The sequence below is a fragment of the Caloenas nicobarica genome, chromosome 19 (assembly GCF_036013445.1).
Source record: "Caloenas nicobarica isolate bCalNic1 chromosome 19, bCalNic1.hap1, whole genome shotgun sequence".
Taxonomy (NCBI): domain Eukaryota; kingdom Metazoa; phylum Chordata; class Aves; order Columbiformes; family Columbidae; genus Caloenas; species Caloenas nicobarica.
Genome location: NC_088263.1, coordinates 1,248,630 through 1,261,706, shown reverse-complemented (window position 1 = coordinate 1,261,706; position 13,077 = coordinate 1,248,630). Strand labels below are relative to the sequence as shown.

At 46.0% G+C, this 13,077-nt stretch overlaps 1 protein-coding gene across 8 annotated transcripts in view; it reads left to right on the top strand.

The window, feature by feature from the left end:
- The window catches only part of EXD3 (exonuclease 3'-5' domain containing 3), a 291,985-nt gene that overhangs the window by 91,865 nt on the left and 187,043 nt on the right, over positions 1-13,077 (top strand). For all 8 annotated transcript variants that reach the window (XM_065648437.1, XM_065648436.1, XM_065648434.1 and 5 more), the window contains 3 exons: positions 1,788-1,852; positions 6,066-6,233; positions 7,894-8,061. In XM_065648437.1, coding sequence (XP_065504509.1) covers positions 1,788-1,852; positions 6,066-6,233; positions 7,894-8,061 — 401 coding nt within the window. The remainder of the gene's footprint in view (positions 1-1,787; positions 1,853-6,065; positions 6,234-7,893; positions 8,062-13,077) is intronic.

The following is a 13,077-nucleotide window of genomic DNA, read 5'->3' as shown; positions in this document are numbered from 1 at the left end:
AAGTAACGGTGAGGTCAGGTTTCAGTTCCAGGGAGGTAAGGTAGGGAAAAGTCACGTAAGAAAAGGGCTTGTTTTGTTGATTGAGGTCGAGAAAGCTTTTTCACCAGTTGAGTTATTGGCTGTATCTGCAGTGAGAGGTGGCTTTCCGAGCTGCTCTCATTTCCTGGATCAGTCCGACTCGTTCACTGCATTAATTACAGTGCAGATTTACAGTGTATTTGGTTACACACTGGGTTGCATTCTAGGTTGGTTTTTTTTTTGTATGTGTGTATAAATTTCTTTGGGAGTCAGGCCAAGAGGAGAGTGTGTGTATATGCACACACATGGCCTGAATTTGACTGTTAGTTGCTAATTTTGTGGGGAGTTGGGATCTGGATTTTCTTCTGTTTTGTTGTAAAAAGAGACTTTTCTTTTTCCAGAGGAGAAGCAGTAGTGGAGAACAACCAGTGCTTGGAGAGTTCAAGATTTCAGAGCAACCAGAGATGAGAGAAAATATTATTTCATGAATTGTAAATGTGGCATTTTTAATTTGGCTGGTGTTTCCCAGAGGCTACTGGATAATGGGAATACTATCATTCTCTTGGCTCAACCAGTAATCAGCCTGCTACTTGAAATATTTTATAAATAAAGTGCTTCAGAGTTTAGTTGGATGAGGTAGAGCTTTTCACAGTTGAAGTAGCTTTTTGTGACCTGAAATACGAAGTCAGATTTCTAAGCAAGAAATCCAGCAAGAAATCCAGGAACTGTAGAACGCAGAAAGTGATTGAGAGGGTGTTTCCTTTTCAGTTGAACATTTTTCTTTTGGCTTTATGAAAACATAAGAGGAGCACTAAGTATATGAGAAGTGCTTTTGGAGAACTCATTCAGATTTTTAAATTCATTCTTCATGTTTAAACTGTTGATACAGTAGAAGATTTTCATTCAGAATGTTCTGAGTCATGGTTTCGTAAGTAAATGATTGTGAATTAAGTAGAACCAGATATCAGTAAATGTTACTGTTTTTAAAATGAAATATTCCTAAACATTTGGTTCAGAAATACTGGTAATAACCGTCTGATGAATAATTCTGGTATGATGAATGATAATAGATCAGCTGAATGCAAGTTCTCAAATAACTAGCTGAAAAGTCAAAGAGAAAAATTCCGAATAACCTTCTTTTGAAATAATTGATCACTCTTCTATTTTTTTAGCCTCGCCACTAATCCCAGCAGCATTTCCTCTCTCCTCTCGCCCCCCGTGCCCTGCGCTGGCTCCAGCGCCCGCCGAGCACCCGGACTAACTCAGCTCCCCGTGGATTCACCCGCTCGCGTCTTCCATCCACAGGTTGTGCTGAGGTTAACGCTGTAGAGCCATTTCATTAAACACGAGTGTGTCGGGAATCCTCTCCAACGTGTGCAAGGCGCTTACTCTTCCAGGACCATTCTGGTTTAATATTCCAAAGGGGCAGTGGCGGGGGGGCTGCTGGGGATCCATTCGATGCGTCGCAGCACCGTGATTTAGTTGTAAATGCCCCAATACAGCTTTTCAGTATTTGAGCCCGTGTGGGTGTTTAGTTAAGCCATGCATGGATGATGACTGTTATTTTGTTAGGATTTCAGAGTGAGGGATTTTAGCACTTTAATCCTGACTGACAGTTGGAAGGTTGGTGGTTTCAAACGCAGTGGCGTGGAGTAGCTGATTTCGGTGAAACAATGCACCAGTGTGTCTAGGCTGCCTGTATAGAGCCAATAAATCTGGTTTGTTTTGTTTTTCTCCCCCCTTTTCTCTCCCCCTTCCCCCTCCTCCAGGCCAGGACCCACTCCTATTGCTGAAAACCCTTCAGCTTCTCTGGACAAAGAAGGAGATGAAGAAGGTAAGGCTGAGCTCCCTCATAACTGCATGCAGAGCATGTCCAGACACAGAGCGCTTAGGTCAGCCCTGCAATTCTTCACCATTGCTTTCAGTTCCAGCACACAGGGGAAGAGCCGGTGCATTCGCAGCGAGGAGTGAAAAGAAAAGGTAGCTCTGTGTGATGTGAAGCAGCTCAGGGACGCATATAAAAGAGCTGAAGTTTACAGGGCCGAGCTACAGAGAGAAAAAAAACGAAGTTGCTTTTGTTTTCTTTTAAACACTTTTTTTGTCCATTAAATGGAGGATCTTGGGGGGAGGGGAAAGAATATTTCTAGGAGCTGAAGAAAATGAGGGTTGAAGTCAGTAGAAAAGTGCTCTTTGCCAAGTGGAGTGATATCAAAGCCTTCGTATTCAAAGTAGTTTTACCATTTTTTCTGCTTTGGTTTGGTTTTGCCTCTTAGAGCAGTGAATGCAATTTACGCTGCCTGTCTAAAATTAGTTGCTGTATTTTTATACAGTGCCCTATGGGCTCTACATGGAGACTTCTCATAGGGAGCAAAATATACTTCATCTAAATTTAGGAGCTAGAAAACTAACAAAACCACTAGATGCATCAGCTTAGTGCTGAGTTTCCCATGTTTAACTCTGCATTGTTCAGGCAGGTTCGTAGCCAAGATTTTTTTCCTAAAACACCCAAAAACCTGCAGCTCACCACGTAGCCACGTGGAATGTGTCGGTGTGAAGTGGCCGGTGTGGCTGCGCACCTCGGTGTCCGGAGCGGGCAGTCGTTGTCCTTGTCCACTGCACGTAGACTTTGCATCGCTGACAGTCTGTGGTTCCCAGCCAGAATAATTAAATAACTGGAAACAGTGTGAGAGGTGCCTTTCCAAACGGTCCGTCACCGACATAGACTTGAGCTCAGCAACTCTGAAGCCTTGAGTTTTCTGACAAGTTTTGTTAGAGTTGGAGGAAAAAAAATATTATTTATTAGGTCTTGAGGGCAGTTAATCCCACAAAACAACAGTAGGAAAGAGTAATCATCAAAATCTCTGTACTGTGTACCCTGGGATGTGTGTGGATTGTGAAGAAAAATACTGTGAAAAAGACAGAGCTTCCCATCGACGTGTCCTTGGGCAGAGAGCGCCGCAGCTTTCCTGCTGAGGCTGGAAAACCGTGAGGATCCCCGTGAGTCACACTCGCAGCTCCGCTTGCTCAGTGTGTTTCTTTCTGGAGCAACCGTCCTCGTGCGATGGTGGTTTTGCAGAATGTGGGGGTGCAGCTCCCTGGGGACGGGTCTGTCCCCCTGGGTCCCTCCTTCAGGTGGGGCTGCGGGCAGGGGCAGATGCGTGGTCTGAACCTGGAGGATGCATTTCTGAACCACGATGATGTGTTTCTGAACCACGACGATGCGTTTCTGACTGACGAGGAAAGGCTTTTCAGAGAGATGACGAGGGCTGCGGTGGGACCAGGCGGTGGCACAGCAGCACCTGCCTCCAAGGTGGGGAGCACAGCATGGATGTCCCCGGTGGTTTGTGACACGTGCCTGTCCTGCTGTCACTGAGATGGGCTAATCCACGCGCAGGGCATCGCCGGCCTTCAGACACGCCATGCCTGCACAGCAGATGTGGACGCTTCTTTCAGGGGCAGCTGCCGCCTGCTCTGCGATGCTCAACACGCTGCTGCTGCTGCTCACATCCAACCGTCCGGCTCAGAGGAATGAGAGAAGCTGGCTTAAATACCGCTTAGTCTGCTCCAGTGACATTAAATCGTAGAATCACAGAATGGTTTGGGTTGGAAGGGACTTGAGCGACCATGTATTTAGAGGCCATGTATTTCCAGCCCCCTGCCACGGGCTGGGTCACCTTCCACCAGCCCAGGCTGCTCAGAGCCCGGCCAGCCCGGCCTTGCACCCTTCATGGGGCATCCACAGCTGCTCCGGCCTGGGAGCCTCTTTGCCTTTCACAAATGCAAGCCAATACCCTCTGTTAACTACTGTGAATCAGCCTGTTGGTCTCAAATGAGTGACTGTGAGCAGGAGGAGGGTGTCTGTCTGTGGGCTGACCTCGGTTCTGGGACATGGCTATAAGAAGTGGTCATTTCCTACCCGGCAAAGACAGTTTTAAAATAATTGAGAAGCATCAGCAGACTGCCCTGAGCTGCGTAACTAGAAATAAGGGACCAAAACTGAGTGAAGGAATATGTAGTTTGAGCATCAGCAAAATTTTCCTATTCCCATGATCTGTCAGACTGTAGAAATCCCCCAAGGAGCATTCCCTGCCATGGGAATCAATTGAAATGGAAATGGCAATGACATGTTTGAGAGGAATCCTCTGGCAGAGGGACCAGCCAGGCAGCACAGCACTCTTTCCTCTCTGATTTAGGTGTCTCATGCTTTTTTTTTTTTTTTCTCTATACATACCATGGTTGAAGTCTTTAGGTTGCTGGGAAGTTTTGAAGAAGGTTTGTCCGAAGGCAAGGCTTGGTCTAGATAAAAGCAATTGGTGCTCCGGGCTGTTGTGTCAGTGCTTGGAGACGCTCTGCCCGTGAAAGCAGGACCTGGTATCTGCTGAGCCCGTCCTGCCAAAGCCAGGCCTGTGACTCCAGCCCAAGGAGGAGCTGAGTGGTGTGGAGAAAGCTCTTTGTTCAGTCTAAATGTGCTGAAGTGGGGCTTTGGGGGGAAGAAATGAAAAAAGAAGAGAGACCGTGTATAAACAGTGCAATTTAGTTGGCGAGTTGCTTTGTTTTCCCTTGGCTGTTGTGTTGGATGTTTGTGGTTGGGGAAGAACTTGCCTTTTCCTTCTGCTGAATCTCCCAGTGAAGCTGGAGCCCTGTGTTTAACATCGCAAGTTCTTGCCACAGGGAAAAATACTTACAGGCAGAAATCTGTTATCTAAAGTCACATCTTTGTTAGTCATCAGCTTTTTCATACTGTGTTTGATAATCTAGTGAGAAAGAAACAGTTTCTGAAATGATACGCTTTGTGGTTTTTCCAGACATGAAAGACACTGTGGAAAATAACTGTCTTTGAGTAAATATTGTCAATGAATAAAAAAGAACAAATTAATTGGCAAATTTTCCTGTAGATTTTCTCTTGTTTTCCATGTCATTCTTCAAACTTTATGTTGTTTCCATTGGAAGCTACAGCTGGGGCCGTCATATACAGTAAATTACAAGTGCTGGCTGCAGGCGGGATGAGCATCTCTTGGATTTTGCTCTTTAGCCAGAAAAGAAAGAGAGCAGCTGCTCTGGGGAGTGTCCTGTGTAGTGTCCCAGCCCTCGCCGTGCTGGGGCCGGTGCGTGGCCGTGCGGCGCAGGGCGCTGTGCGGGCACCCGAGGACGCTGCCAACCCTCCCAGCGCCCTGGAAGCTGCTCCTAATGTCAACATCATCCCAACATCGCTCAGTCCGGCTAATTTATCACTTCTACCAGATGGGTAGTAAGTAGCCTATTAACATTCACAAAGTGAATGTCCAATTCCTTCACATTTCTAAACGTGTCACCATGGGATTCCTAAGATTTACGGCATGGAGTTTTCCCATGTCGCGAGCCCTTGGGACGGCCTTCGGCCCCGCCGAGGTGTGCGGAGCCGGGAGAAAGTGCCCTGCTCAGGTGGGTTTGGAGAGGAGGAGCGTAGGTTTGCAGGATGGCGATCTAACAGAGTTTGAACTCTGATATTTCGTTCTTTTTCATCTTGTGTGTAAAATGCAAACTAACTTGGATACTCCCAAGTGCTCTTGTTATGGTGAGGAGCATTATGCCGTTGTGGCTGAAGTGGGTATAAGGTCAAATATGAAAATTTGTGGTACAAGAACGAGGAGATGATGTTTATATGCGTTATTACTTGTCTCTTAGAAGATGAGTAGGATTTTGAGCTGGGTTACCTACCTTCAATATTTTCATTTTCCCAATAACACCCCGCTCTCCAGCTCACTTCTTTTCTCCCCCTCCCCCAAGTCCCAAGCCCCTTTGTCTGCCCCACAGAACAACTTCTCTGTCTTTATGGGATAATTAGTGTGGACAATTGCTGCTTTTCCCATTGGGTTTGAGGTGCAGTGAGCCATGAAGGAATCTGTAATGACATGAAAAGTCATTGGAGGCGTGGATGGTGGCTGAATAGCAACAGTTACCTCTCTGAATAGATTACATTAAAAAAAATAAAGCTTTGTGTTCAGCTGGGGGAAGGGAGGATTCACTAATCTTTTTGTCCATGACAATGTGGTTTTGTGTCTCGGCAGCTCAAGGAAGAAGCCCGGCGGGGCTTTGCGGGGCTGGAGGAGCCGCTGGCAGGACTCCTGGCCATGCTGGAGGGCAGCGGCGACTGGAAGGGGAAGGGCCATTCCCTCGGGTATTGCATCACCACCGAGCTGCAGCTCTGGATGAAGGAGCATCCTGCTGCTCAACAGGTTAGAGAGAGAGAGCGAGAGAGAGCAGTTGATTGTCATGTCCCTCAAGTGTCCCCGATTTCACTTTTTTCCATAGTCCAGTGTCTTCTCTGTAGTCTCATCTAAACACAGAATCCCAGAATGTCAGGGACTGGAAGGGACCTCGAAAGACCATCCAGTCCAATCCCCCCGCCGGAGCAGGAACACCCAGATGAGGTTACACAGGAAGGTGTCCAGGCGGGTTGGAATGTCTGCAGAGAAGGAGACTCCACAACCTCCCTGGGCAGCCTGGGCCAGGCTCTGGCACCCTCACCATGAAGAAGTTTCTTCTCATATTTAAGTGGAACCTCCTGTGTTCCAGTTTATACCCTCTGCCCCTTGTCCTGTCACTGGTTGTCAGTGAGAATGCCTGGCTGCATCCTCCTGACACTCCCCCTTTCCATATTGATCCCCATGAATGAGTCCCCCCTCAGTCTCCTCTCCTCCAGCTCCAGAGCCCCAGCTCCTCAGCCTTTCCTCACACGGGAGATGCTCCACTCCCTTAAAACACTGTATGATGAGGTGTGAAATTCATGCTGAGACAGCGTTACCTGCTGCCTGCTGGCCTGGAACTCAAATAATATTAGGAACTGTGAAGCGAGAGCTCCGTTTCCCCTTCCAGGCTGGGATTCCCATCTTTCCAGGTCAAACCACGTTGACCAAGAGTTGGTGTTGCAGCCTTTGCTGGGCTGGGGGTTTCCCCTGGAACTCGCATGGCTGCTGTCAGGATCAGACCCAATGCAATAATCTACTCTGCATATTCTTCCAGTTCTGCAAATAGAAGCCAGTTACTGTTTGATTGCTTAACTCCTGCCATATGCTGGGGAGCTTTTATCATCAGGAATGCAGAAAATGGTACCAGTATGACTTTCAGCAGCTGAACAATTAGCTTTGTAACATCGGGTCACTGGGTTGTACATACTAATATTTACCATTCCTTATGCCTTCAAGTATTCTGACCTACTGAGATTTTATCTCTTTATGGTATGCTTTTGGCTCTGAAGTGCAAGATACTTTTTATATTTGTTTTGCTTCATTTCCCATTTTTCCAAATGGCTCTTTTGAGGTGTTGAGCTCTGCCATTATAGTATTCGCAAAGTGCAGTGAAGTGCTTCTGGCACTGAAATTCCTGTATCGCAAGAGAATAATCATGTAGGAACACAAGGACTAATCCATCTATCTCTGCATCTTTGGATGATGCTCTTGCTTTTGCTGTGCTTCTTGCACCCAGGAGCAAGCCTGGGAATGAAAATTGGATTCTTATGCCTGATAGGTGAGATCTCCTGTGAGAGGAGTTGCTGTATTCAAAGATTTTCTGCTGGGAGCCAGAGGGGAGAATTTCTAAATAGCTGCGTTAGTAAAAGAGGGCATTTTTCCAGTTTCATATTTTACTTTTGTACAAGGCCATATGCCTTTTCCAGAATTATCCCACTAACATATAATGTTTTTAAATTAGATTCTGTGAAAAAAAATGTGTATCATATTGTTCTGATTTCTCCTTGCCGACTCCATGGGGAAATTGGAGAATCCCTGCCCAAGGAATTGGCTTATTCCACTGTTTAAACAAGCTGCGTTTTCAACTGCCATTGAATTGTAGCCATCTTTACTAAATCTGTGTTTGATTTTTTTTTTTATTCTCTAGTCTGGCATCAAGCTGAAGAAGCTGCAGGCCCGTGTACTCAGAATACTAGCCCAGTGCCCAGCTAATCTTCTTGACCCTCTGATCAGCATTTACCAGCTCCATACAGCAGACCGGAACTATTTGCTTGGACACGTCAGTCATCTTTATCACAGGGGCGATTACAAGGAGGTGGGTCATGTCTTTCAAGTGAATTTACCTACCCAGCTCTCCAGTTCTCTGTGAATGTCTGTGTCCTTTTTTGGATGCATTTCAATGTGAATTCCGTTTCATCTCAGCAGCTGCACGCTGTGAATGGCTCGGCTTAGCATGGTCTTCCTGGGTACCCGAGCAGGCTGCGCTCAACCTCATTTTTCCTAATGGCTGAGTACAGAGTGCCAGTGAATCCTTCTTCCATCCTGGTTTTGACCTTTAAAAGTAACAGGTTAATAGGGTTTAATTTGGAGAATTTAAGAGGATGGTTGTGTTCTTTTTTGTTTTCCTTGGCAAGAAAAGAAGGGATTTTAGTAGTTGGTCCTAGACCTGCTGTGCTGTCTCCATTCTGCCTGCAGCGAGGACGGGCTGGAAAATCTCTGCGTTCCCACGTGGTTATCCCAGCCAAAGGGTTCTCAGTTTGAGGAGTTTCGAAGCCTCTTTGCCATTGAGGCTCATATTCAAAATGTGTTACTACTCGTGTATGTGAGTTTGAGTGGCTGACACTGACAGGAGTTCACCCACCCCAGAATTTGATGTGTTTTACCTTGTGGTTCAGAGCACTTGCAGCATCTGTGCCATCACCGTGATGTCTTGGTAGCCTTGAGAGTGTTCTCATGAGCAAACTACAATACTGTTAACATGGTGGTTTGGTTTTCTTTTTTCTTTTTTTTTTTTTTGTTAAAGGCAAAAAACTTAGGTTTGTTTTTCTCGAAGAAAGATGATTCACTTTGATGGTATAGAACAGCTTGGTCTTGTTTAGCAAAAGAAAAAACTCAAATAGCATTTTAAAAATCCTATTCTTCCGTAGAGTTGAATTCCCAAGTGAGATTGTGGAATTCCATCCTTGTTGATTTCTTTGAATACTGAAAAAAGGATATTTCCTATTTGATTAGAAGTTCACAGGTAGCTGCTTGAAACTTACTCTTTTGCTCAATAGACTTTTAAATGTGTTTGAAAAACCTATCAGAAATGTAGTATTTGACTATATTCAAATGTGATTTTTAAGGTCATGGCTCCAAAGATATTTATTGTTGTCATTAGAAATGCAGTTCTTTCTAGATCTGGTTTTGGAAAGCTCTGAATTCTTTTCTTTGAGGAGTTGTTTTTCTGTTCTTTCTTCCCCAGAAAAGATCATTTACTAGTCATTCCCAGTGTGAAGAACAGGAAACCTCAGCTGTTGCTTATCCTCAGCCATAACTTTCTTCTGGTTTTGCTTTGCTGCCAGAAGGATGAATAGAATTATCTTCAAGAATAACAGGAAATCTTTGCCTGCCTTGGGGACTTATTCTACCTACATTCACAGGAACTAACCCCAGAAAACCTGGACCTGGGGCTCTGAGCACTTGCCGTGATGTGTCTGTTCGTCCGGCTCTTCCCCATCTTTCGGATGGGGCAGTGAAGCAGATTCACAGCTAAAATAGGATTTTGGGCTCTTCTGTCTCTCACCTGGGAGGACAGAAATCTTTATAAATCCTTGCTGTCACTATTTATATTCTTGCTGTATTTACAATAAGACATCAAGCATTTATTCTAGAGCACACTGTACCCTTGGCCTGTTTTAAAGCATTTCCTGCTGTGGTGTGTGAACCACGGAGGTCCCCAGCTCTGCTCCTTCCCCTCGCAGAACTTTTGGAGGAAGATATCTTCCAAAAACAAGATCCCAGAGATCCCTGGGGGCGGCCGTGGTGGTTATTGGTTTCCGAAGTGCTTCTGGCCCTCCCTGAGCGCCTTGTTTTAGCAGAGATGGTCAAAAGCTGAGCCAGTTTGTGGGTCCCTCAGCCAGGAAATTTGCAGTGTTGCTGCCTGATGGGTGTCGAAAATCATCAGCTGTGCGCCCGGAGCTGGGTTTGGTGGGCGCCGCCACAGGTGGAGTCACTTTATTCTGATTTAGCAACTGAGGCACCTGACAGGAGCACTGGCCAGAGGATGGCACTAGTGCTCCCATGATGCAGAAAAACAAGCTGATACAGTGGGAGTTAAAGGAAAAAGCAGGGACATATCAGTGGGCTTTTGAGGCGTCTGGCCCGTTTGGGGTTTTATCCATTCTTTTGTGAATGGCGTTTGCAGCTGCTGGGGGAGTGTGGCAGCATGGGGCCTCGCAGGATGCGCTGGGCTGTGCAAGGGGCTCCCGGCTCTGCTCTCCATGGCGGGGAGAGCCAGACAGGTTTGACATTCCCATTCAGGTAGTTTTGAGTGAAATGTGGTGGCTTTGTCCCCTTCTCAGAAGTCCTCTGAACCCACGGGCCATGGCTCCACACTGCCCTCGACCCAGGCTGTCGGTGGGGCTGTGGGGTGGGTGGATGGAGCTGTGGGGTGGATGGATGGAGCTGTGGGAAGGGCCATGGCTGCTGGTGGGGCTGTGGGGTGGATGGAGCTGTGGGGTGGAAGGGCCATGGCTGCTGGTGGGGCTGTGGGGTGGATGGAGCTGTGGGAAGGGCCATGGCTGTCGGTGGGGCTGTAGGGTGGATGGATGGAGCTGTGGGGTGGATGGAGCTGTGGGGTGGATGGATGGAGCTGTGGGAAGGGCCATGGCTCCTGGTGGGGCTGTGGGGTGGATGGAGCTGTGGGAAGGGCCATGGCTGCTGGTGGGGCCGTGGGGTGGATGGATGGAGCTGTGGGGTGGATGGAGCTGTGGGAAGGGCCATGGCTGCTGGTGGGGCCGGGACAATGCGGGGATTCAGCAGACCGGGGGTAATGCAGCGCGAGCGGGTCTGTGAGCGGCCCTGAATAGGCCAGGCTGTGCTTGAGAAGAATGAGGGATAGGCAGAAGGCAAGCTAGTGTTTCATGGTCATCTTATGTTACACTTCAGCCTTTCAAAGAGTGTCTGGGGCTGGTTGAATGAACCTCTCTTGCACTGCGAATGCGGGAGCCTAAAGACAAAGGGGACTCTTGTCACTCGCAGGCCCCTTTCGGGAATAAAAGCCATTGTCACATGAACAGGGGCAGTCTGGCAGGCTGTGCATGCTTCAGTGCCCCATGATATCGCTAAGTCTCAGCAGAAATCACATTCAGGGCCCTGTCAGCTTTGATTAGCGGGGTCTCATGACTTAATGTGCCGCGATATTTCATGTCTAAGGGTGGCGGCTGTCTTTCTGTGGGATGAATGCCCTCTATTGTCCACTGAGTTATTTTATTTACATTTTTTTAAACAGCTTATAAAGGTAAAAAGATAGCTGCGCTTAAAGAAAAAAATCAAATTCCTTTGCTTCTGGATCAGTAGTGAGTGCTGCTCGGGTCAGATACAGTGAAACTTGTTTTCACAGCCAGCATCAAAGTTCTCGTCTTGTTTAACAGCTTTATAGTCAATTCTGAACAGGTGGCAGTGGAGCTGGGTTTAGGAAGGAAACAATAAATAATCTTTTTAGCCTCTGACAACCAGGAATATTCTTGGGCCTGAGAGAGCTCCCACTCCGACTTCTCTGCATCGGTGACTAATGGCATTTTTCTCCCCTTCATCAGTTTGGTTCTTAAAGAATTGATGGGGCAGGGAGTATTTAATTTTTAACATTTTTTCGGTTGTTGTCCACCCAGATTTCTCTATTTTCAAAACTAGAGCATATTTTTTTGACTAATGTTTCATCATGTAATTTCTACAAATAATGAAGGTCAATTCTATATGTTAAAGTCGGTTAATGTTTGCCCTTTCAATTAAGATAATGTGGATTTTCTTTTAAAAATTTTTAAAATTTCTCATAAAGTAAGTTGGAGTATCCAGAGAAAAAGCTCTGTAGACACATAATTCCATGTTTTTGTCAGCAATACGTACTACTACACAAGTAATTTGATAATTTGGCAGAAAGGATGGTTGAGCAAAGAGTTAAACTTAAAGGACCACAAGTATACTAAGGTGTAGAAACGCATAGTTCAGTCACCAACGTGTCGTTTGATTTTCAGTGCAGTGCAGTTTTGAACACCAGTTCACGGATGCTGTTGTTTGTAGTCCTACTTCATACATGGTGCTTGAGTACACGTGGGGTATTTTTGCAAATCTGTCCATACAGATCAGTGTTAAGATTGACTGAGCACATTAATGGATACTCAGATTTTGGGTTTCTTCACTCTGACTTTTTTGAGCTATTCTCAGGGCAGTGAAAATGTCTCTGATTCTGCTTCTTTCCCCCATTCACCATCTTAATTACGAAGGCTTCTTCAACTCTTACTGTATTTTAAAGTGTGTGCATTTGAATTTCCTTCTTTCTTTTAAATTAAAAATAATAATTGAGAAGAAAAACAAGGAGAATGTTACAGGGGATGTTTCTCGTGTGAAGATGATAGTGTCTCAACCCATTTTCCCTGTGAACTGGCTGTACTGCTGAAGCACAGCGTGGACGGTGGGGATTGCCAGCCAGAGCATCGGGCATTGCTCATTTGTGAGGACGCACTGACCAGTTAAACCGGGTTTAAAACTGCTTGGAGTGACCTTAGGGAGACAAATCACAGAAATGTTTGTTTCAGTTCCCTCTTCCCTTTACCTGTGCACACGCATATTCCAACCTTGACTTTCTCACTCTACCTTAAATTCTTTAGATATGAGTAACCTGTCACAGCTTCATTTTGACGGTCTCACTCCTTATGAAATATGTTCATGTGCTCTCGAAAGTGGCCCTGGGAAATCTCATGTTTTTCTCATTTCTGAAGATCTTCTTGAAGACAGCTGTGTATATTGTATGCTCGTTAGGCAGGAAGTAATCAAACATCTAACCTGATGTCATGCACTATGCAGTGATGCACTCGGAGAGTTTGAACGAAGCTGATTAGCCACAAGTTTGAAATGAGTGATTCCAAAACACAAACCAGATGTTCCCAATGATTAATACTGGTGTGCCTTTTACTCAATTATTTCTACCGTTATTATGTACCCAGGCTTTGATCACTGTGATTTTGTTAGAGTTGACATTGGCTTTTCCTCTGCAAACTCGTTCTGTTGTTCGGTCTGTTCTCAGGGTTTTCAGAAATTCCTTCCCCGTTGGTTCAGAAATACTGCACTGAGT